Source organism: Taudactylus pleione, unplaced genomic scaffold (genome assembly GCF_031769625.1).
Source record: "Taudactylus pleione unplaced genomic scaffold, aTauple2 ptg000828l, whole genome shotgun sequence".
In the NCBI taxonomy this organism is placed as follows: domain Eukaryota; kingdom Metazoa; phylum Chordata; class Amphibia; order Anura; family Myobatrachidae; genus Taudactylus; species Taudactylus pleione.
This window is the reverse complement of record NW_028285230.1, coordinates 1,871,193-1,894,196: the sequence shown is the minus strand read 5'-3', so window position 1 is coordinate 1,894,196 and position 23,004 is coordinate 1,871,193. Positions and strand designations below refer to the sequence as shown.

The following is a 23,004-nucleotide window of genomic DNA, read 5'->3' as shown; positions in this document are numbered from 1 at the left end:
GGTTTTTATGAAAATGTAGGATGGATAAGTAGCATCAAGAAATTGTATGTATGTATGTGTATATATATATATATATATATATACATATACAGCATTATCAATCTACCCCATATATTCTTACACTGTCTGTTTTAGAATGAAGTCAGTGATCCCAAGCATTGGTTACAATGGTTCTGTAGGCGTGAATGCAGCTCTTAGACTGTTTCCAGAATGTCATTACACAACTGATTTGCTTAAAAGGTGTGTGTGCTGGAGTATTGTCACCCCATCAGAGATGGCACCAGGCACATCCCACTCCTCTTATACCAACTCCAAAAACGAATGAATGCAGCTAGCTGGTATGGGATGCCGGCAGTCATAAACCTGACCAGGTTACAATCTCGACGCCTCCAGGAGGTAAGCCAGCCTAACCTGACCCCTAAACCTCCTCCCCCTGGTGCCTAACCCCAGTACTTACCTTCGGGATCCCAGCGGTCAGCATTCTGAACACCGTAATCCCAACGGTCGGGATTATGACCGCATCCCAGCTAATACATAGTGATTACATGCAGGGTGCAATCATTGGCAGGTTGGATTTTCTGTTTCTCCTTATAAAACTCTCAATAGTTGTTCTAGACCCATAGAAAAGGTTGAAATTGGGGCCATTTGGTAAAATAATTAGTGACATGAATTGCTCAGGGTATGGCCATCATAAACAATAACTAGAGCAGTGGTTCCTAAATCGGCTGCTGTGGCGCCTCGGGTTGGTAGTCCAGAACCAAATGAAATGAATGGTCAGTGTGACTGGCAGCCACCAGCACTGGTTTTGCCTATGATAAAATATATGGATGAACAGAAGCGCAGCCCTGATGACCACTACAGAACTGGATAAGCTCAATTTACTTATAGAAAAACTCTGCAAAGGTTATTAAAATAAGAAACCTTTGGCCTAGGGGTGCTGTGAAAAAATGCTGATACTATAGGGCGCTGTGATGCAAGAAAGTTTGGGAACCACTGAACTAGAACGTGGCAGATAGGGGATAAGACTTGTATTATTAGCCCATTCTCCAAGTTTGTAGCTTCCAATATGAGCCTGTGCACTAGGCCAGTTTTGGAATACTGAGGCCAGGTGCTCCTATTAGCAAAGGTATGTGGCAGGTACATTATACAGCACTGATCCTGGATATATTGCACATGCCAGTGTTAGGTATACTATACTGAAGTGCCAAAAGTCATAGGATATGTCAGGCATATGTTGTGCAAATGGTCATCAAGCAATGCAATATAGCGGTTACCGGTCAATGACATGTTCAGACTGACCAGTGGACCCAACCTATGCCATGTGAACACACCACTATGGAACCACCACCAGCCTGCAGAGTGCCTTGTTAACAACTGGGGTCCATGCCACACCCGAACCCTGCCATCAGCCCGAAACAACTAAAACCGTGACTCATTGGAGCAAGTCACATGATGTCAGTCCTCCAGGGTCCAGTTAGCAACGTCACAAGCCCAGGTGAGGCGCTGTGTCCACTGTTGGAGTGTTAACAGGGGCACTCTGGTCGGTCATCTTCTTCCATATTCCATGGAAGCTAAAGAACGCTGCACATACGTCTGGTACCTTCTTCATTGAATGTGGATGTTATTTGAGCCAGTGTCGGTTATCTGTTACCATGGACAATGCTGGCCAGACCCCACTAGCCACGATCATTAAGCACCTGTGGTCCGCCACTGTGCTGTCCACGGTGGGTGGTAATGCCTTCTATAAGGTATGCCCAGAAGACAGCCCACACCGTAGATCAGGGATGGGGAACCTCAGGCCCGGGGGCCGTATAAGGCCCTCAAAGCTTTTTTTTCTGCTAGCCTCATCTGGCAAGCAGGGTGCCTAGAATGGCACCCTGCTGCCAGAATCTATGCAGTAGAGCCACCTGGCGCGTCCCTAGGACACTTCAGACAGTCACACCGCTACCCTTACAGCACCCCGGAGCATCCTCAGGATGCTCCGGGCATTTCTGTAATCACCAGCGATTGTGACCCTGTCCCCGTGTGACGTCACAAGGAGGGGGAGTGGCCTGCACCAGGCCCACAAATATTGTTATACATAGCAAAATGGCCGTCGGCGGAAAAAAGGTTCCCCACCCGTGCCGTAGATTGAGGAATGTTCACACATCTTCGGAAATGGAATATGCCATCCGTCGGGCACCCACTATCATGTACATTCGAACTCCGATAATTCACGTCACCTTGCTATGAAAAGCCTAGCCGGCATTCAGACTGACTCATGAGATGTCAGATTACAACTGATGCAGGTCTGGGCATGTCCAAGACGTCACAGTACGTAGACACCACCTACCATTATCATGACTTTTGGCACTTCAGCATATAATGGAGGCAGCAGGTTTATGAGCTGAATAAATATTTATAATTGTTCAGACATTCACTATGAACTGACACGTCCTTTATTGGTGGGAGGAAAGTCACCTGTAACAGCTCTGTGGGTGGAAGAGACTGGACTGCATTCCACCCATAGCACAATCCACTTTCACACATCACAGCTGCACAAGCTGCTCCTAGATTACTGTTTGTGCATTGCACGATTCCGGAGATCCTGGCGGCTGAATTCTATAGGTGTCCAGTAATGCCTGAAGGATCCAGTTGGCGTTGATTTACCATTCTGGAACTGTAGATTATTTTACTGTCTGTGCTGTGAACTAGATCCTTCAGGACCTTGTATACATATAGTTGCCACATTGGACCTACAATGACTAGAGATGGCTCAGATCTAATGATGGGCGCACACTGCACGATGTGTACCGGGAAAATATGTTGGCGGGCCGGCATATCGTACCACGGGTACACATTAGAACGATGTAATGAGCGCAACGATCCCTCATTCCGTCCATTACCTGCAACGGTTCTACAGACGATATAGTCAAGTTGGCCGTACAGTATGGGCGAATGGACGATATCGCAAGCGACAGCGGGAGTGCTCAAACTAGTCGCACACAGTGAGCGATACAGCAGATATGTCATTCCGATGCGGCCAGAAACTGCATATCGTGCCTACACCGTGCCAGTGTGTACCCAGCTTTACTTAGCAGCTCATCTCTGACGCCTGCGTGACAGACAGTGGAACAGTAGCGTCATCTTCTGTGAGGGTAATGGGTGATAGAAAATAGCAGGGTTATTAGCATTTCCATTATACAAATCTTCCAATGCTCGGATATTTTAGCACACAGTACATTTTGAATGTTATACCACTTTCAGACAGAAAATGGCAAAAAACCCGGATTTTTTCCCGACTTTTGCGCACTGGGTTGTTCAGACAGAAGAGCAAATTACCAGATCAAAAATTTCAACCCGGTAATTTGCTGATTTACACGTGTATTTCTTCTTTCTGAAAGGGTCAACCCGGGACTATATTCCAGTCTCTCCCACCCTGGTAAATTCCTGGGTCGAAGTCCCAGGAATTTAGACCCGGGATGACCCTTTCAGACAGAAAAAGGATATCACCAAATTACCGGGTTGAAATGTTTAACCCGATAATTTGGATTTCTGTCTGAAAGGGGTATTAGTGAAGACTTAGGGGTAAATTTACTAAAGTGAGAGTTTTTAGAAGTGAGTTTTAAAAGTGATGTTGCCCACAGCAACCAGGTTCTAGCTATTATCTTCTAGGAGGTGCTAGTTAAATGTTAAGTAGAATCTGATTGGTTGCTATGGGCAACATCACTTTTAAAACTCTCTTCTAAAAACTCTCACTTTAGTAAATTTACCCCTTATACCCAAGTAGTTTGCAATACTAAACACTCATAAAAGACGTCTGTAGTGGCATGCAGAAAATGCTTTAGTAAATCAATGACTTAATACGTAACTTTTTATTTAAAAAAAACAAATACACAAAGAACATGCAGCAGACTTTGCAGATAGCTGGAGGTACTGTATAATATGCAGAGCTGGGATTACAAGGAAGGAGCGCACATCAGAAAATACAAAATGTAATTTATCCGCCCTGTTTTCAGTCAGAGGTAACTTTAGATGAGAATGTTACACAATGTTGTCAACACACACACACACACAGTTGAAGTGTAATTATCGCCTTCATATCACTGCGAAGTAGTGACCCCACACTGACACACAGTGAGCTCACTAGTTCCTGGGGAATACGTACACACAATATGGCTGACCCCAGTGTCTGCAGGCAATGGATACACTTTAATAGTAAAAATTAAATCTCTATAAGAGACACCATAGTCCCTAAGTGAACATACAAGCTCGTGTTGTACAACCAAGTCGTCACATGACAAAAAAGGTATAAAAACAGCGACCACACTGTAACCCTGGGGAGACAGAGCACTACACTTATATGAGGGTCTATTTCATCCTAATAAGTAACAGCCATTTCCATTGAGCATTTAATCGGTTTCTGGAATATTATATTTGACTACAATACTGTGTGCGGCTAATGGTATGTACAAATACAACAGCTACTGACTGACTAGAAGAACACACACATCACATGAGAAAAGAAGGATAAGTACTAATAAACCTCGCCCAGTTAGGGCACGCCAAAACCTCGCCCAGTCAGGGCACGCCTTAATACTTCTTCCAGATGTAGATAGTAGTTGGAGGGTAAGATCCATTTCCACAACAGAAAGGTTGAACCGTAGATAATGGAGAGCTGGTCCATGGTGACAATAATAGTGTAATGTAATAAATAGAACGGCCAGGGGGATTGGTTCTAGGAGGACACTGAAGAGTTGAATAAAGACGTCACCACTAATCCGCTGCTGAGGTCCAGGCCTCGGCCCTCCTTTTCCTTAATGAGCAGAAAGATAAATGAAAAACAAAAGATGAGGTAACCTAATTCCTTACTGACTGACTGTGGAGCCATTTTTGAGTCATATATATTCTCATTAATACAAGTACAAGGCAATTCAACAGTGCCATAGGGGCCATGATTGCCGCAGATATTTCCAATACCTGCTACAGTCCCCCCATAGATACATTCAGGGGATACTTAATTTATTTTTCTTTTGGGGGGGGGGGCGGGAGATATCCTGCAATGATGATATGATAAATAGGCCACCTAATACCCCTTTCACACTAAAATCACAGGTCCGACCTGGGTTTTGAACACGTTTCTAACCAGTGTCACAGCTGCTCAGACCACTTGCACACGACACGTTGGATCCGGGTTAGTCGCAAGTCACATTGAACCGTGTCAGCCCTGAAAAACTTGTGCGTCACATTAGAAATGGACGTTTTTCAGGCACAGTGACAGGTTTGACCCCGGTAGTGACCAGGGCCGGATTCCAGGGACACACAACCTGGGTTGACTCTTTCACAACCGGCTAGGACCCGGGTTGCCCCGACAATAACCCAGGTTATAAGCTTAGTGTGAAAGGAGTACAAGTCTTAAGGTATTTCTGCCATTGTTTGGGAACTGATAAGTTACCACTAAGATCACTAGTTACCACACACTACTACGCACCATACTAATTATCTGCCTTAGTTTAATAGTTATTGAATTATAGTTATCAAAACTTCTACTGCAGAGATGTGCAGGGGATCTATATTCTTCTTATTAAACATAACATTGTATGCAGTTGTTGTCTATTGTCTGTGAAGCATTCTAGTCCTAGTTGTTGGCACTGTGTGTGTTTTGGTTATTTATAGTATTTGTATATTAACATTGTTGTAGGCGTTGTCCAATCTAATTTAACATCTTCATAGGGACAACAGAAGCCTAATTTGGAGGCCGGATTCTGGATGGTTGGGAGATATGCTATTTTGTGAGTAACCACTATATAGAACAATGCAATACGCTACTTACAGCCTTGTAGTCAAGAAACATTTCCTTGAAAGCCAGGAAATCTGTGAACGTGAGCAATATATCAAATATGTCTCCTGCCATCTCCTGCCGGTGAGATCTGCCACATAGAAACATAGAATATCACAGACTTTACAAACACAAAATGCAATAGTAGGATCAATAGTGATTGAGATATAATACAAGGAGCCATTGTTGAAGCTGTAGTAATCTACTCTAGACAGTAGTTATTTATATCTGTGAGATAACTGTAAATGCAATATATGGGGAGAAGTGCTGGTAACAAATCACACCACAAACAACAAATGAAAAGGAGTACTAGTCCTGTAATACTAAAACTCATGTATAATAAACAAATGAAAAGGAGTACTAGTCCTGTAATACTAAAACTCATGTATAATAAACAACAAATGAAAAGGAGTACTAGTCCTGTAATACTAAAACTCATGTATAATAAACAACAAATGAAAAGGAGAACTAGTCCTGTAATACTAAAACTCATGTATAATAAACAACAAATGAAAAGGAGTACTAGTCCTGTAATACTAAAACTCATGTATAATAAACAAATGAAAAGGAGTACTAGTCCTGTAATACTAAAACTCATGTATAATAAACAAATGAAAAGGAGTACTAGTCTTGTAATACTAAAACTCATGTAGGATCATGTAGGCTTATGGTGTACACGCAGTAGAGAATATATGTGTGACTCTGCATACTTCATAAGGTAAGGATCATGTAGGCTTATAGTGTACACGCAGTAGAGAATATACGTGTGACTCTGCATACTTCATAAGGTAAGGATCATGTAGGCTTATGGTGTACACGCAGTAGAGAATATACGTGTGACTCTGCATACTTCATAAGGTAAGGATCATGTAGGCTTATGGTGTACACGCAGTAGAGAATATACGTGTGACTCTGCATACTTCATAAGGTAAGGATCATGTAGGCTTATGGTGTACACGCAGTAGAGAATATACAGTGCATCCGGAAAATATTCACAACGCTTCACTTTTTAGACACATTGTTGTTACAGCAGTGGTTCCCAAACTGTGCGCCGTGGCACCCTGGGGTGCCTTGGGACACACTTGCCTTAGGTTGGTGGTCCAGCACCAAATCAAATTATTTATGGTCAATTAAATGTAAATATGTGAACAAACAGAAGTGCAAACCTGTCCCCCACCACATAACTCAAGGATGACAGGTCAGCACAATTTACTGCACTTTACTATTTTTCTCAATTTCTCAATAATAAACTTAAACTTAGGGGTGCCGTGAAAACAATACTGATACTCTAGGGCGCCATGGTTAAAAAAAAGTTTGGGAACCACTGTGTTACAGCCTTATTCCAAAATGGAATAAATTAATTTTTGTCCTCAAAATTCTACACACAATACCCCAAAATGACAACATGTAAAAAATGTTTTTGAGATTTTTGCAAATTTAACAAAAAAAAAAAAAAAAAACACTAAGAAATCACACGTACATAAGTATTCACAACCTTTGCTCAATACTTTGTTGATGCACTTTTGGCAGCAATTACAGCTTCAAGTCTTTTTGAATATGATGCCACAAGCTTGGCACACCTATCTTTGGGCAGTTTCGCCCATTCCTCTTTGCAGCACCTCTCAAGCTCCATCAGGTTGGAAGGGAAGCATCGGTGCACAGCCATTTTCAGATCTTTCCAGAGATGTTCAATTGGATTCAAGTCTGGGCTCTGGCTGGGCCACTTAAGGACATTCACAGAGTTGTCCTAAAGCCACTCCTTTGATATCTTGGCTGTGTGCTTAGGGTCGTTGTCCTGCTGAAAGATGAACAGTCACCCCAGTCTGAGGTCAAGAGCGCTCTGGAGCAGGTTTTCATCCAGGATGTCTCTGTACATTGCTGCATTCATCTTTCCCTCTATCCTGACTAGTCTCCCAGTTCCTGCCGCTGAAAACATCCCCACAGCATGATGCTGCCACCACCATGCTTCACTGTAGGGATGGTATTGGCCTGGTGATGAGCGGTGCCTGGTTTCCTCCAAACATAACGCCTGGCATTCACGCCAAAGAGTACAATCTTTGTCTCTCATGGTCTGAGAGTCCTTCAGGTGCATTTTGGCAAACTCCAGGTGGGCTGCCATGTGCTTTTTTTAACTAAGGAGTGGCTTCTGTCTGGCCACTCTACTATACAGACCTGATTGGTGGATTGCTGCAGAGATGGTTGTCCTTCTGGAAGGTTCTCCTCTCTCCACAGAGGAATGCTGTAGCTCTGACAGAGTGACCATCAGGTTCTTGGTCACCTCCCTGACTAGGGCCCTTCTCCCCCGATCGCTCAGTTTAGACGGCCGCCAACTCTAGGAAGAGTCCTGGTGGTTCCGAACTTCTTCCATTTATGGATGATGGAGGCCACTGTGCTCATTGGGACCTTCAAAGCAGCAGATATTTTCCTGTACCCTTCCCCAGATATGTGCCTAGAGCCAATCCTGTCTCGAGGTCTACAGACAATTCCTTGGACTTCATGCTTGGTTTGTCCTCTGACATGCACTGTCAAGTGTGGGACCTTATAAAGACAGGTGTATGCCTTTCAAAATCATGTCCAATCAACTGAATTTACCACAGGTGGACTACAATTAAGCCGTAGGAACATCTCAAGGATGATCAGTGGAAACAGGATGCACCCGAGCTCAATTTTGAGCTTCATGGCAAAGGTCGTGAATACTTATGTACATGTGATTTCTTGCATACTTCATAAGATAAGGATCATGTAGGCTTATGGTGTACACGCAGTAGAGACTCCAGTAATCAACTTGATGAAGATGACTGGCATTTAAATATAATAAGTAATACATTTTATAATTAAATTATGTTGTGTATCATTGAGGGAGGAAGTAGGGGTGGCCATCGGTATAGTTACCATCGATGGCGACATAGCAAGTGGCCACCGATGGTTACAAACTATGCAATGGATGACCATTGATGGTTTCCCCAACCGATGGTGATGCCTGTTCTTTGACTGACTGGGCCAATCAGAACTGGGGGTGGGGCTATGCTCTGTGTCCTAGCACCTTGTAAAAAATAACATTCAGTTATGCTGTTACATCAATGAAGGGAAACCATGAGGTTCTCCCCCATTGATGGTAAAAACATTTGACATCGGCCATAAACCACTGATTGTCATCCCTAGGAGGAAGCCTTGTCTCCAGTTGGTCCTGGAGGCAAGGCGTGCGGACACTTCCATAAGTAACAGGCATAGTTATACAAGTACTAGCATACCCAAGCACTTTAGGCATGAAGGAATTAACACTATAGGCTGTCACTATTTTTGACAATTTAATTTCATACCCCGCACCCACCAGTGCATTTCCTGGAGCAGTCCATGGAATAACTTACTGTAGTGAGGAGATGAAAGCGCTCATGTTGAAAGTCGGAATCCGCTCCAGTAACTGTTCTTCAATAAATTTCTCCACTAAACAAATCTAAACAAAATACAGATCATTAGACCTGCGTATAACAAGGATAACAGGCCTGTACATGGATTGTCCTCTAAACACTTGCCACTGTAGCCTAGCACCCAGCACACCATCCTTGTTGTTGGGAGTACCACTAAATCCAAATATGGGGCGTTCACATTGCTGGGAGTACCACTATATCCAAATATGGGGCGTTCACATTGCTGGGAGTACCACTATATCCAAATATGGGGCGTTCACCTTGCTGGGAGTACCTTATGAACACTATACATAAAGGATTGTGCTGTAGGAACCAATCTCTCTGGAGTCCCAGTGCATACATCTAAGGGCTCTCTGCCATAGAAAAGTGGTGGCAGTCATTCAGAAGACAGACAAGGTAAACTAATCCACTTGGCATCCGGATGATAGGTCGACAGTAAAAAGGTTGACAATGTATAGGTCGACTGACAAAAGGCCATCTGGTTCAAATGGTCAACACACTAGGGGGAGGGTTAGAGTTAAAATAAAAAATAAATAAAGCATTTGTCGACCATTTTTGTGTTGACCAGTTGTCCCAGTCAACCTAATGCATTTCGATCATTTGGTGTTGACCTGTAAATTGTCGACCTATTACCTGTCGATCTTTTATACAACATCCAAATCCACTTACATATTCATTAAAGATAGGTGTGTATGTCAGCTTATTTTCTTCAGTGTCTTCAAATTCTTGGTAATACTTTTCCATAAAAGTTCTCTGTAGGAGCTGGAACTGGTCATCTATGTATAAAAGAAATAAAAGTTGTAAGCCACCCCAATGTTCATACCAAACTAATTAAACATGAAAGACGTCTCAAGGGCAGTACATTGCTATTTTTATCCCATCAATGTCCTTTAACTTGGGACACCATAACTTACCATCTTCCCATAAAATCACACACACACAGACAGAAGTGGGAGGGGGACAGGATTGATTAAGCATGGGCTATCCAAACATTGACAATACCTTTGAACATAAGGTGGATTGACAAAGACTGATTAGGTTGAAGTGTCGGCAGTAGCTGAGGATGGTTCTCTCAGTGCAGGTCAGCTTCCCGAAAGACGACAGAGAGGCGGCACTATTGAACCGAGGTCCCGGGCATATAGAAAGTTCTACTGATTTAATTGTTCCACACTCTTTTAAACCTGATCTCTGGTAGGCAGACTTGCAAGAGCTAATATTATTAACATTTATTTATTAACAGTTTCTTATATAGCGCAGCATATTCCGTTGCGCTTTACAATTGTAAGCATTAATAGAACAAAACTGGGTAATAACAGACAGGAAGACCCTGCTCGCAAGCTTACAATCTATAGGGATATAGGCATTGATACACAAGGATAGGTGCTATATATTGCAATTTTGGTCCAGCCAGAATGCACAGTTTCTTGGTTGGCTGCATGATCCAGTCACACAGGAATGTCGACCAAATGTCATCAGGATGTGAAAGAAAGACAATGTGTGAGATTGTGTGTGGACTGTAAAAATGGAATTTTGGTACCTACCGGTAAATCCTTTTCTCTGATTCCACAGGGGACACTGGAGGTGCTTACGCTGGGGTATAGAGGCGTGGATACCTGGATCCAGCACTTTAAATAATTTAGAAGTGTGAAGCTCCTCCCCCTCTATGCCCCATCAGCCCTCAGTTTAGAAAATGAAGACCGAGAGGAGATGGAGAACAAGCGGAGTGAAAGGGAGAGAAGAACACACAATAATCAGAACATACAACATACGGAACAAACCGAACAGGCAGGCGAAGAGCGCTGAGGTGGGCGTCCAGTGTCCCCTGTGGAATCAGAGAAAAGGATTTACCGGTAGGTACCAAAATCCCATTTTCTATTTCATCCACTAGGGGACACTGGAGGTGCTTACGCTGGGGACGTCCCAAAGTTTTCCCCACGGGCGGGAGCGCTCTGCGGCACCTGCAGAACTAGGCGGCCAAAATGGGATGCCGAAATAGCCAACGTATCAAATTTGTAAAACTTGACAAACGTGTGAACTGAAGACCAAGTGGCTGCACGGCACAATTGTGACGTGGAGGCTCCTCTACCGGTGACGTGGAGGCTCCTCTACCGGCCGCCCATGACGCACCCACTGTCGAAACTAGATTATTGGCTGAGACAAGATCAGTTTAAAATTGAATCGCAGCGACACCATCTTGCGACTGGCCGCAAGACGCCATTTTGCGAGATGGCCGCCTAAGCGCCATTTTAGATAAACTCACACTTTAGTACATGTGGCGATAATACTATTAGCAAGTTACGGCAATTCACCAGAAGCCTATTTCATGACTTTACGTATTATAAAGGATATATTTCAGAAATGGCTTTACAGTATGCCAAAATTGATTGCATTAGCTGAATAAAGCAAATGACTACGTGACAACTAGCTTGTGTAGATAAGCTTCCTGGACAGTGTCTGCCCTCACTACAGGTGGTCTGGCTCGAATACACACCTACATTAGCAGGATTCCTGCAATGACATGACTTCAAAGACTAGAGTGTCATCTTAGGTCTGTCTCTTGTAGCTGGGCTATTTGCATTTCACACAAGAGACTGGGAGAATAAAGTTTTTTTCTTTTGAAGCCTGGGACAGGTGGGCGGGACTGCTGGCAGAGTGGGCATGTGGAACTATCTGGCTCAGCATGTCACACTGCTAAGATGTTCACTTATTTGAGAGTTAAGTGCACCCTTCCTCATACACACATTAATACGTCTTTATATCAAACCCCAAATACTCACACATTACACATTCACACATAAGGTTTAATAAGCTTTAAAGTATATGATTTAAGTTGGTTCAGTTAGTTTAAATGCTGAGAAATAAAGATATTTGATAACGAAGGTATTATACATGCTAAACAAGTCGTGTTTGGTTTTGTACTGATGCGCACTCTTTTTACAGTATTCCGGGGTAATCGGTGGGGAGATCGCATCATGCATTCTCGAGTTATGGATCGCAGAGACTTCAAACAACAAAATGTATATTTTATGAACAACTGTTAGGGGGCGGGTGGGCAGAGACCCCTAGTTGTTGGAGGCTGGGTTGAGTCTATTTGAAGCAGCTTGTTAAACGCTCTGTAACAGATGGTTCCCCCATGGGAACCAATAGCATAAGCAAGAATCTTCTCTATTGTCCTGTCTATTCTGGGGGGGTATAAACATGTGTGCTCAAACACTGGGTCTTTAGTCTTCTTGCTGAACGCTGATAGACGGAGGTTTTCTTTCTGAATGCCGGGATCTGGTCCAGAGCGCATGCGTATGTATACTGTACTTGGGGTCTGTATAATTCCTTTGTGCTAAATTGTACACAGATCATAGCGTCTAACTGACTGTACTTTTACTTGAATAATACTTTGTGCTTTGGAACCACATGTTCTGAGTCTGGAGTCTCAATTTATTGTATGACTGTGTACGCAAATTAGCGTCATCCTTAGAGGTTTATAGGAAGGATTTTTAGAAGGTACAGGCAGGATTATATAGAGGTTCATTTTAATATCGTCACCACAGAATGTGTGGAATGAGCCGAAATGGACGAAGGAGGCCGGCGGTCAGCACTAACATAAGCCTGCTGAATAGTCAGTCGGATCCAACGTGCCAAAGTCTGCTTAGACGCTGGCCAACCCCTCCGAACCGCATCATAGAGGACAAAAAAAAAAAAAAACGACTCAGACTTACGGAGGGAAGCAGTCCTGTCAACATAGATGTGGAGAGCTCTAACCACATCCAAGGCAGAAGAACCACCAGAGTCCTCCACCAAAGACGGTACCACAATAGGCTGAATAATATGAAAAACTGACAGTACCTTGGGAAACAGTCCGGAGTTCCTCCCTATCAGCATGAAACACAAGGTAAGGTGGCTTATAGGACAGAGCACTCAATTCTGAAACTCTACGAGCCAATGCTAGAGCCAGGAGGAGGACCGTCTTCCAAGACAAGTACTTAAGATGAACCTCTTCCAAAGGTTCAAACATGGACGACTGAAGAAACAGAAACACCAAATTCCCAGGGCGCTATCGGAGGTACAAAAGGAGGCTGCACACGCAAGACCCCCTGAAGAAACGTCTGCACCTCAGGAATGAGGGCCAATCTCCGTTGAAAGAAAATGGAAAGGGCAGAAACCTGCACCTTTAAAGTTCCAAGACGAAGGCCAGAATCCAGACCAGTCTGAAGAAAAAAACAGAAACTGGGACAACCGAAAAGTCCTAGAGGGAAGATCCTGACTGGAACACCATGAGACATAAGAACGCCAGATGCGATGATAATGCGCAGCCGAAAATGGTTTCCTGGCACGTAGCATGGTGGGAATAACAGAGTCTGGGATTCCTCTGCGTCTTAGGATATCGGGTTCAAGAGCCACCCCGTTAAACACAGTTGCGCTAGGTTGGAGTATATGAAAAGACCCTGCTGTATCAGATCCGGGCGCAGAGGAAAGGGCCATGGATCGTCTGCCAATAGGGACCGAAGGTCCGAGAACCAACTTCTCCGAGGCCAGTTCGGAGCCACAAGAATGACAGACTGACTCGTGTTTTAGCCTTTTTAGCAGTCGAGGAAGAAGTGGAATCGGAGGAAAAAGGCAAACGAAGTCATAGATCCACGGAACTGTCAGAGCATCTACTGCCTCTGCCTGCGGATCTCGAGTTCTTGACACGTATACCGGGAGCTGACGAATCAATCGTGATGCCATGAGGTCCACCTGAGGACATCCCCATCGACGTACCAGTGCGTTGAATACATCTGGATGAAGCTTCCATTCCCCGGGATGGATATCTTGGCGGCTTAGGTAATCCGCTTTCCAGTTGTCCACACCAGGGATGAATACTGCCGACAGGATTACTGACTGGCTCTCGGCCCACCGGAGGATCTAAGTTACTTCTCGCATGGCCATGCGACTCAGAGTCCCTCCTTGGCGGTTGATGTACGCGACGGTCATCGCGTTGTCGGACTGAACTCTTACCAGACGAGTCCTTAGAAACTCTGTTGCTTCTATCAGAGCAATGTAATCGCTCTGAGTTCCAACACATTTATTGGCCACTTTTGTTCTAGAGGGGACCATCGACCCTAAAAGTGATAATCGAGGACTACTGCTCCCCATCCTCGAAGGCTGGCATCCGTTGTTACGATGATCCAGTCCCACACTCCGAATCTTCGGCCCGGTAAAAGATTGTTGGACTGTGTCTAGAGAAGGACCACTCTGGTAACTGGGCTCAACCGGATCTGTCGATGTAGAAGCAGGTGAGATAGTAGGTCCAGCTGAAACACCCTTGAGTGGAACAGCCCGAACTGTAGTGCCTCGAAAGCAGCTACCATCTTCCCCAGGAGACGCAGACAAAGTATAGACCTTCTTTGGTCTGAGTACCAGCCAAACTAACAACCGGATATCCCGGGCTGTGTCTATTGGAAGAAAGATCCTCTGTGATGCCGTATATAAAGATCATGCCCAGAAGCAGGAGCTTCTGGGAGGGATTGAGAATTGATTTCTTGAAGTTGATTATCCAACCGTGTTGGATTAGAGTCTGACATGTCAGTAAGGCATGACTTGTTAGAAGAGATACCAATTGCGCCTTGAGTAACAGGTCGTCCAAATAAGGGACTATGGGCCTGATTCAGACCCACTCGCGAGCGGCTGTCCGCTCGCAAGTGGGTCGATGGTGTGCACTGCGCATGCGCACGACGGAGGGAGCTCCGTCGTGCGCATGTGCGAGACGCGACGAGCGAAGGACTTTCCTTCGCTCGTTGTGTCTGATCAAAGGGGGCGTGCTGTCGATGTTGATTGACAGCACGCCCCCTTTGGTGGGCGTGCCGGGGGCATGCCTCCCAGACAGGGGCATTCCCAAGGAAACGCCTACCGTCAGAAGCCGGCCCCACTGACATCACTAGTGATGTCAGTGGGAGTGATTTTGGCTCTGATAGAGCCAAAATCACTCCGGGCCTTGCGGTTGAGAAACTCAACCGCAGGCTTCGGCTCGCAGTGGCGATGGTCGCGATGGTCAAGACCATCGCGACCATCATCCTGCACGCTCGTATATACTGTGGGTGGTGACCCACAGCTATACGAGCGTCCAGGAGGATGCTCCATAATTATGGAGGTGGGCCCTGATTCAGAGCGAGCGCTCTGGTCAGAGCGTCCGGCTTTGAATTAGGGCCTATGTTCACTCCCTATGACCGAAGGAGAGCAATCATGACTGACATGAGTTTGGTGAAGATACGGGGAGCTGAGGATAACCCGAACGGCAATGCCCGAAACTGATAATGATCTTTCAATATGGCGAAACGCAGAAAGGCTTGGTGTGGTTCCCAGATGGGAACATGGAGATAGGCATCCTTGATATCCACGGATAATAGGAACTCTCCTGGTTCCAAGCTCGCAATAACGGACAGCAGAGACTCCATTTTGAACCGATACATCTTCAGATACCGGTTCAATGACTTGAGGTTCAAGATGGGCCTCACCGATCCATCCTGTTTGGGTACTACATATAGATCTGAGTAAAACCCCATACCTCGTTGATGTTCTGGAACCGGAACTAGCACAGATGATATTACTAGAGCCCGGATAACCTCCTGTAGAACCATGGCCTTGTCTGCAGGTATTGGCAGACTTGTAGTAAAGAACCGAGGTGGAGGGGGGACCTCGAAGTCTAAATGGTACCCCAGGGAAATTAGTCTGCGGATCCACGGTTCTGGAGAGGTCTGGTTCCAAACCTGCTGAAATACTTGCAGGCGGGCTCCCACTGTAGGTGGTCCCAGGTGGGACTGAACACCGTCATGCCACCTATTTCTCAGTTGATTTATGCTCCTTTCTACGTGCAACCGTGTGTGGGCGACCTCTACCTCTGCCGGCTCTTGCTTGTGAGGGAGCACCACTGGCTCTACCATGAAAGGAATTTGGCGCACGAAAGGAACGAAACGAAGGTCCAGCGTAAGCTCTTCTGGGAGCCAGTGCAGTTAATGGGAGAAAGGAAGACTTACCCCCCGTGGCCTGGAATATCCATTTGTCTAATTCCAGGCCAAACAGCATGTCGCCATTGAATGGTAAACCCTCCACCGCATGCTTGGATTCTGCGTCCGCATGCCAGGCGCGTAACCAGAGGGCTCTGCGGCCCGAAATACCAGAAGCAGATATGCGAGCACTAAGCTGACTGATATCTTTTGACGCTTCTCCCAGGTAAACTGCAGACTCACGGATGTGTTCCCCAAGCAGTAACAAGGGTGGGCCTAAGTTAGGCAACCGCTGCGGTATAAATAGATCTTAGCGTTGTCTCTAATTTACGATCCGAAGGATCCTTTAGTACTGTAGCCCCCGGTACTGGGAGTGCTGTTTTCTTAGAGAGACGGAAGACAGACGCATCTACTGGAGAGGGTGTTTCCCACTTTTCCCTCATGGATGATGGAAAAGGGTAGCTAAACTGAAATCGGCGTGGAAATTGGAACCGTTTATCCGGTTGTTTCCAGGCCACTGATAGCTGCTGTTGAAGATGCAGTGAGAACGGAACAACCGCTGAGCTTTCACTAAATAATTCACACTCCTGGGATGCAGGAATTACATCCTCAGGTAAGTTAAGGATTTTTCTGACTGCCAAAATTAGAGATTCCACCCCGGGAGAGGTGGACTCTAACTCTAGAGGGGTCTCGTCCTGTAACGCTTCCTCCAATTCCCCTTCGTCAGTCCTTGTAAGGAAGTGGAGGGTGCGGACACAGCTGTACCCATTACCTGTACCAGGGTGTCTAGAGACTTTGTTAGCCCAGCAACCCAGGGAGGCTGAGACTTCCGTGCCTCAGCTAACTCAGACGTTAAATCCGTCATTATCCTACCATGTCAGCGGCCCATGTAGGCGCCGGTGAGGCAGTAATAGCCATAGGTGGATCAATTGCTATACAAGGATCACATAACGTGGACCCAGTGGCATGCGGCTTAGATAGTTTGTTGTTACACCTAGAACAGACAAACATCTTTTGAGCAGCTTTTGTTCTGTTTGACATGGATACACACAGTCACCACACACAGAGGGACAGAGTATAACAGAAGTAATGAAAACAGAAGAAGGCTGGCTTGGGACACAGAGGAGGAGATACACCCCACTCCCTTCCCACAGATCAGATTCCCTGCACCCCCAGTGTATTATGCACAGCCTCTGTACCAGAGCCTTCTGTGCCTACTTTGTATCTGCACACTGCAGCCAGGTTGGGGAGCAAGAGAATCCAGCCTCTGTACCTCTGCTGCACACTTCCTGAATAAGGGAGAGATGCAGGCATGTATTAGTTAAACACGGCAGCCACGCTGTTTAACACAGCCGCTTGCCGCGTATAGAGACAGCCGCGCTGATTAGGCTCCGCCCCCTTCTTCATGCCCTAAGGGCTCCAATTATGGCTGCTATGTGGTCATTACCTCCCCCTCCGCGCCACCCGCATGTATCAGCGGGGAGAGGGGAGAAGCAGGGAGCCGCGTGTAGCGCTGTTTCAACAGCGCTATGTGTAACTGAACACAGCGCAGCCTGTGCTAGCGCTGGTCAGCGAGGAGAGGGGAGAAGCAGGGAGCCGCGTGTAGCGCTGTGTACACGCAGCTTCCCTAACAGTGCAGTGTAGCGCCTACAGAGGGACAGGAGCCACGTGTAGCGCTTGTTAACCTGCGCTATGTACACACTAGCACAGCGCAGCATGCAGTGTTAGTGCTGTTGGCAGCGGGGAAGGAGCCGGGGGATGCGCAGCATGTTACTCACTGCGTGTCAACGAAGGTCTCTCTCGGCAGTCAGCAGAGTCTTCTCTTCTTGTGTGTGAAGACTCTGTTGTGGCGACTGTCAGGAGCTCTTTTGGAATGAGCCCTGCGCACTCCTTCCTGATGTTCTAAAACACCAGGGCGCCAGGTACCCGGACCCCACCTTTTAGATAGGTGGCGAAGGGTACCTATAGGAATGTAAAAGATGTATAAAATAAAAAAATAAAGAAATAAATAAGTGTCTTGCTGGAGCACAGCAGATTGTGACCAGCTCCTAGAAGCACATTTTCTAAACTGAGGGCTGATGGGGCATAGAGGGGGAGGAGCCTCACACTTCTAAATTATTTAAAGTGCCGGCTCCAGGTATCCACGCCTCTATACCCCAGCGTAAGCACCTCCAGTGTCCTCTAGTGGATGAAAGAGAAAGGGGATGTAATTAGATATGGAAGCTATGAAGGTTATGTGGGAGGTTCTGGAATCTGATAAGCTTGCCTGAAGAGGTGAGTTTTCAGGGAACGCTTGTAGGATTGGAGACTAGAGGAAAGTCTTATTGTGCGAGGTAGTTCATTCCATAGAGTGGGTGCAGCAGAAAGTCCTGATATATAATGTATCTATAGTTTTAAAACATTTTACGTGAGTGACACCCCACATTTTGTAGTGTGTCTATTTTTTTAATGAACCTGTAATGCACTAGATGCATCTTTTGGCTTTTCAAGTGAATAATCCCTGCATCCTGGAGAAAACAACAAAAGCCACCAGACAATATTGAGATCTAGAGGTCACACAGAAGAAAGAAGGACACACTACTTAAACACAACACTCTCAAACAGTATAGTCAGTAAGTGCACTACCATACGTGTGTAAAGGCCCCCATACACCTACGCGATTTGTAGACGATCACATGACTCAACGCACGTTCAGTCTTGTTGAAATCGTGCATTTTTTCCTCCGATGCGCGCTCCCGGGGGTCCTTCAATCGTATCTTATGATCATATGTCCAGCACATATGTTCCATCGTATCGTGTTCAGAACGTGGCTTTTTTTTTTTCATGCGATCCATCGTGTGGCAATACAGTGATTTCAATTACTGTTTGTCCCTATTCCCTAATGAGCGCGTGAGGCACAGGATCAATCTTATGACAGATCCTGTGCTAAGAAAAAAAAAAGAAATGGTGATGACGGGACTGCAGGGTAATCTGATGTGAATCGGATGCTGATCGCGTAGGTGTATGGGCCCTATAAGAAACACTACTAGCAACACTTATTATCTTATCTGAAAAGGAAAGACTGTTTACTATAAGAAAAAAAGCCAGAACACTCAGTGCTATATTTGGATATTCATTTCTATTGTTTCATATCATTTCTTTAGGGAGTGGTGTACACAGTACATATTAACAACTTGGATAATTTAACATTTGACAGAAGTCATAATCTGGCTGCAAAGTGCTCCGGAACGTCCTGGTAAAAGCACTACATTGCTATTTTTCCCCACACACCCCATTTTCAGGTGAAAGTCTTTGCATGAATGGGGAGATATAAGTTTGATCTTCTGTACTATCACATGACCGAACTTGTGTCATGTGATTGGACCATACCCATATTCAATGGGTAGATGCATTACGAGTAGAAAGGTATGTTTTAACTTCTTTAAAACATTCCGATCTGTGTATGTATCTTGTTGTACAGTGAGAGTGCCTTCATACTAATTCAAGTTTATCTAAACTTTTAATATGAGAAACTGATGTCTGCTATGTCACCTGTGATTAGTACACAGGTGTTCTTCATTGCTATAATTTTTTCTATACACAAGATATATTGGCCGATTAATTGATCGGCCAATATATATGCCAGTATGTACCCAGCACTAGAATACAACCTCCCCAATCTGGTTACTATTTACCCATTATGATATCCTCCAAATGTCCTATCACACAGTCAAACTCCTCATCCTTGGGGGATGATCTGAAACAAAAAGGAAAACCCGTTATATATTAAGTTAATGCTTTCAATACACAAGAGCCTGGATCTCGGAATATAGCCCGATTACAATCTTTCCTAGTTATCAGCCTATGAACAATCTGGTCACCTGCACATTAGCAAGGGCACAGTAAAACCAAAGAATATCATTACAGGAATACCTATTGCTGCTCAGCGCTTCATGTAAATGTTAGCTAGAAGTGTTCTACACCAAGAAAATAATGCAATGTAATTAAATTAAATGTGTGAACTACAGATCATGTTCAAAACAGGTTTGATCTGCTCTACTCAAATCTTTCTCACTGGCAGAAACACCCTCATTCCCTCCCTGGCCGACTTGGGGGTTTATGTATCAAGCAGTGAAAAGCGTAAAGATGTGGACCAGTGGAGAAGTTGCCCATAGCAGCCAATCAGCTCCTACCTATTATTTTATAGGCAGTACTTGATAAATGCTACTTCAAAGCTGATTGGTTGCTATGGGCAACATCTCCACTCGTTCACTTCTCCACACTTTTCACTGCTTGATACATAAACCCCTTGGTGTCATCTGTGGCTCTGCCCAGTGCTTTACTAGCCATACTATTTGGCTTCACCTCCACCATTGCAAGTAGGGCCGGCACTTTCACTAGGCAGCTGTCTAGGGGTGCCGGGACCTGAGGGGGCAGCCTGCTGAGGCTGTCTGGTAGAAAAGTCATCCATCTTCTAGACCAGGGATCAGCAAGCTATGGGGAGTGCAGCTGGTACTTGTTGGGAGCTCCCGGCAGGGGCGCCCGGACTTTGAGGGGGACAACAATGGATTATGTGCAAGTGGCGTCTGTGGAACCCCTGAGACAGAAGTGCACAATAGTGCTGATCACTGACAGCCACGGAGCCACCTGTGCTTCAGAGCCTCCAGCATACGTAGCTCCAATGCTTACCTAAACTCCATGCTGCTGTTGCTCTGGGTGCCGGAGGGCCGCAGCCCCGCCACTTTTCAATGCCAGAAGAGGGTGGCTGCTGCCGGCTGAGAGACAGCGGAGTGTCCAGGTGGTGGTGCTGGACAAGCGGAGCCAGAGAGCCCAGACCGTGAGACACACCCTGACTAGCCTGTCTGGGGATCCCAGAGTCTGCTTCCTCCTGGGTGAGTGCTGCCTGAGACTTCCCCCAGCTCTCTCTAACTCTTCCCATCTCCATATATTTCTATATATCACCTGTCTGTCTTCCGCCTACACTACTGCCTGCCTGGGGTCCCCGTGTCTGTCCTCTTTTGGGAGGGGACATTTCTCTATTTGACAGTTGTAGCTGTGAAACATCATTCAGACGCCACCACCACCACACTTTCCCCTGAGTGGCTCAAGATTGTGGTGTAGGCAGAAGGTTTGCCTAGGGTGCCAAAAAACCTTGCACCGGCCCTGATTGCAAGTGTAAGCTCACATCATCTTCCGCCTACTGCAACCTCCTCCTAGCTGGAATTCCCCCATTTCTCACTACATTGTAAATTCTGAAGAGTGGGGTCCTCCCTAGCCTTTGTTTTCTTAATCCACCTTCTATGTCCCCATTCAATGTAATCTCAGTTTCCCTCACAGCCCGGTGAGGAAGGGAACCGCGTTGCCCTACAAATTAACATCAGCAACATAAATAATAATAATAAACTGTGGAGCCTTCCAACTTCTTACATTGATAGTGTAAAATACTCTTCTTCCAGGTCCTCCATGTCAGGCTAGATTAATCTGTAAAGTGTATAAACAAAATAGAGATTTAAACAAATATTGTACTTTTATTCCAGATAGTGAATGACTGATTCTACACATTACAACTACAATTGTAATCCCGCGTTCTTCCCTTGTTCTTGTTTTGTTACAGGCTAGTTATGGTGTATTTGCACATTCAGTATATCTGCGCATATATTGGGCTTGGGACGCACGTGGGAATGTGGATGGATCTCATGGCTAGATGCAAACTGTGCCGTACCATGCGTTTACACACAGACGGATATGGCACGGGCAGAGACAGCTTGATCTATTGACAGAGCACACTTTCCCTCGAAATAGGAGTTTCTAGGCAGCAACCAAGCGATTGCACGGAACAGAACAGTCTCGTGATAGCGTAGGCCGGCTTCCATGTACGTAGCGTGCGTACGGAGATGGGGAATCTGTTTAAGATGTATCCATTGCAAAGGAGGGGGGTCCCATTACTAATAATATTACACCCAGCAAAGGCGGGGGGGTGTCCTATTACTAACAATTATAGAAAACCAGTGGTGTGCTAGCTTTCTGCATGAAGACAGATGGATAACCGGCATAGGCAGGTAAATGCATATAACAGCAAGCAGCCGCTGCGACCATACTTATGTTTAAAATTGGCATAATGTAATCCCTTCTGTAAATGGATCAGATTATAATACATTTTACCCACACTTTAATGCAGATTACAGGTAGGGAACAGGCAACTCTGTCAAGGAATACTGGGCCTTATAGATCCACAAAAGCTAATGACACAATGACCCTCTCCCCACTGTCTTAGAGGCAGACAGACTATGTCACTTAGGAGCTGGGGAAGTGCCTGGCTGTACATAAGCTGCCTAGTCCTGAAGCTACAGCCCGCAGAGTAACAGCTAGATCAGCTCCATACAGTGTAATAGTGATACATATAAGGCGGGATACGGTGTAATAACTCACCCCAGCAGCGATGCACAATCACATACAGCGTCACTGCCAGTGTAGTTTAGCTTCCGGGATGTGGAGAAGCAGTCCACCAATCAGAGCAGCGCGTGAGTCCACGTGATTAGGTAACAGCCAATTGGACTGAGCAATGTGCCGTTAGCCGTTGCTATGGCAGCAGTGGCACTTTGCTCTGGAAGGAATAACGGGAAGGAGGGGGCTTGAAATGTAGTTTTTTTTTTTTTTGTAGAGCTCAGTTCCCCTTCATGGTAAAGACCTGGAAGTGACGTGAAGTGAGGGCGGAAGTGCGGTTCCATGCCTTATTTGTCTAAATATAAAAAGGACAATGCAGCACAGTGTGAAAATACAAAATAATGGAATAAGCCGCAGA

The 23,004-nt window shown here is 45.5% G+C and overlaps 1 protein-coding gene across 2 annotated transcripts; it reads right to left on the bottom strand.

The window, feature by feature from the left end:
- Positions 1 to 3,832: 3,832 nt before the first annotated feature.
- Positions 3,833 to 22,736, bottom strand: ARL2BP (ARF like GTPase 2 binding protein). 2 transcript variants are annotated; one of them, XM_088458344.1, is made up of 7 exons: positions 22,632 to 22,736; positions 21,630 to 21,683; positions 19,898 to 19,959; positions 9,916 to 10,022; positions 9,187 to 9,272; positions 5,813 to 5,909; positions 3,833 to 4,795 (listed from the first exon to the last, which is right to left on the bottom strand). In XM_088458344.1, exons 2-7 carry the CDS (start codon positions 21,665 to 21,667, stop codon positions 4,718 to 4,720), a joined length of 468 nt encoding a protein of 155 aa, XP_088314470.1. In that variant the 5' UTR covers positions 21,668 to 21,683; positions 22,632 to 22,736; the 3' UTR covers positions 3,833 to 4,717. The 2 variants fall into 2 exon arrangements, with proteins under 2 accessions (XP_088314470.1, XP_088314471.1); XM_088458345.1 differs by lacking the exon at positions 22,632 to 22,736 and adding an exon at positions 22,369 to 22,562.
- Between the last annotated feature and the right edge of the window lie 268 nt (positions 22,737 to 23,004).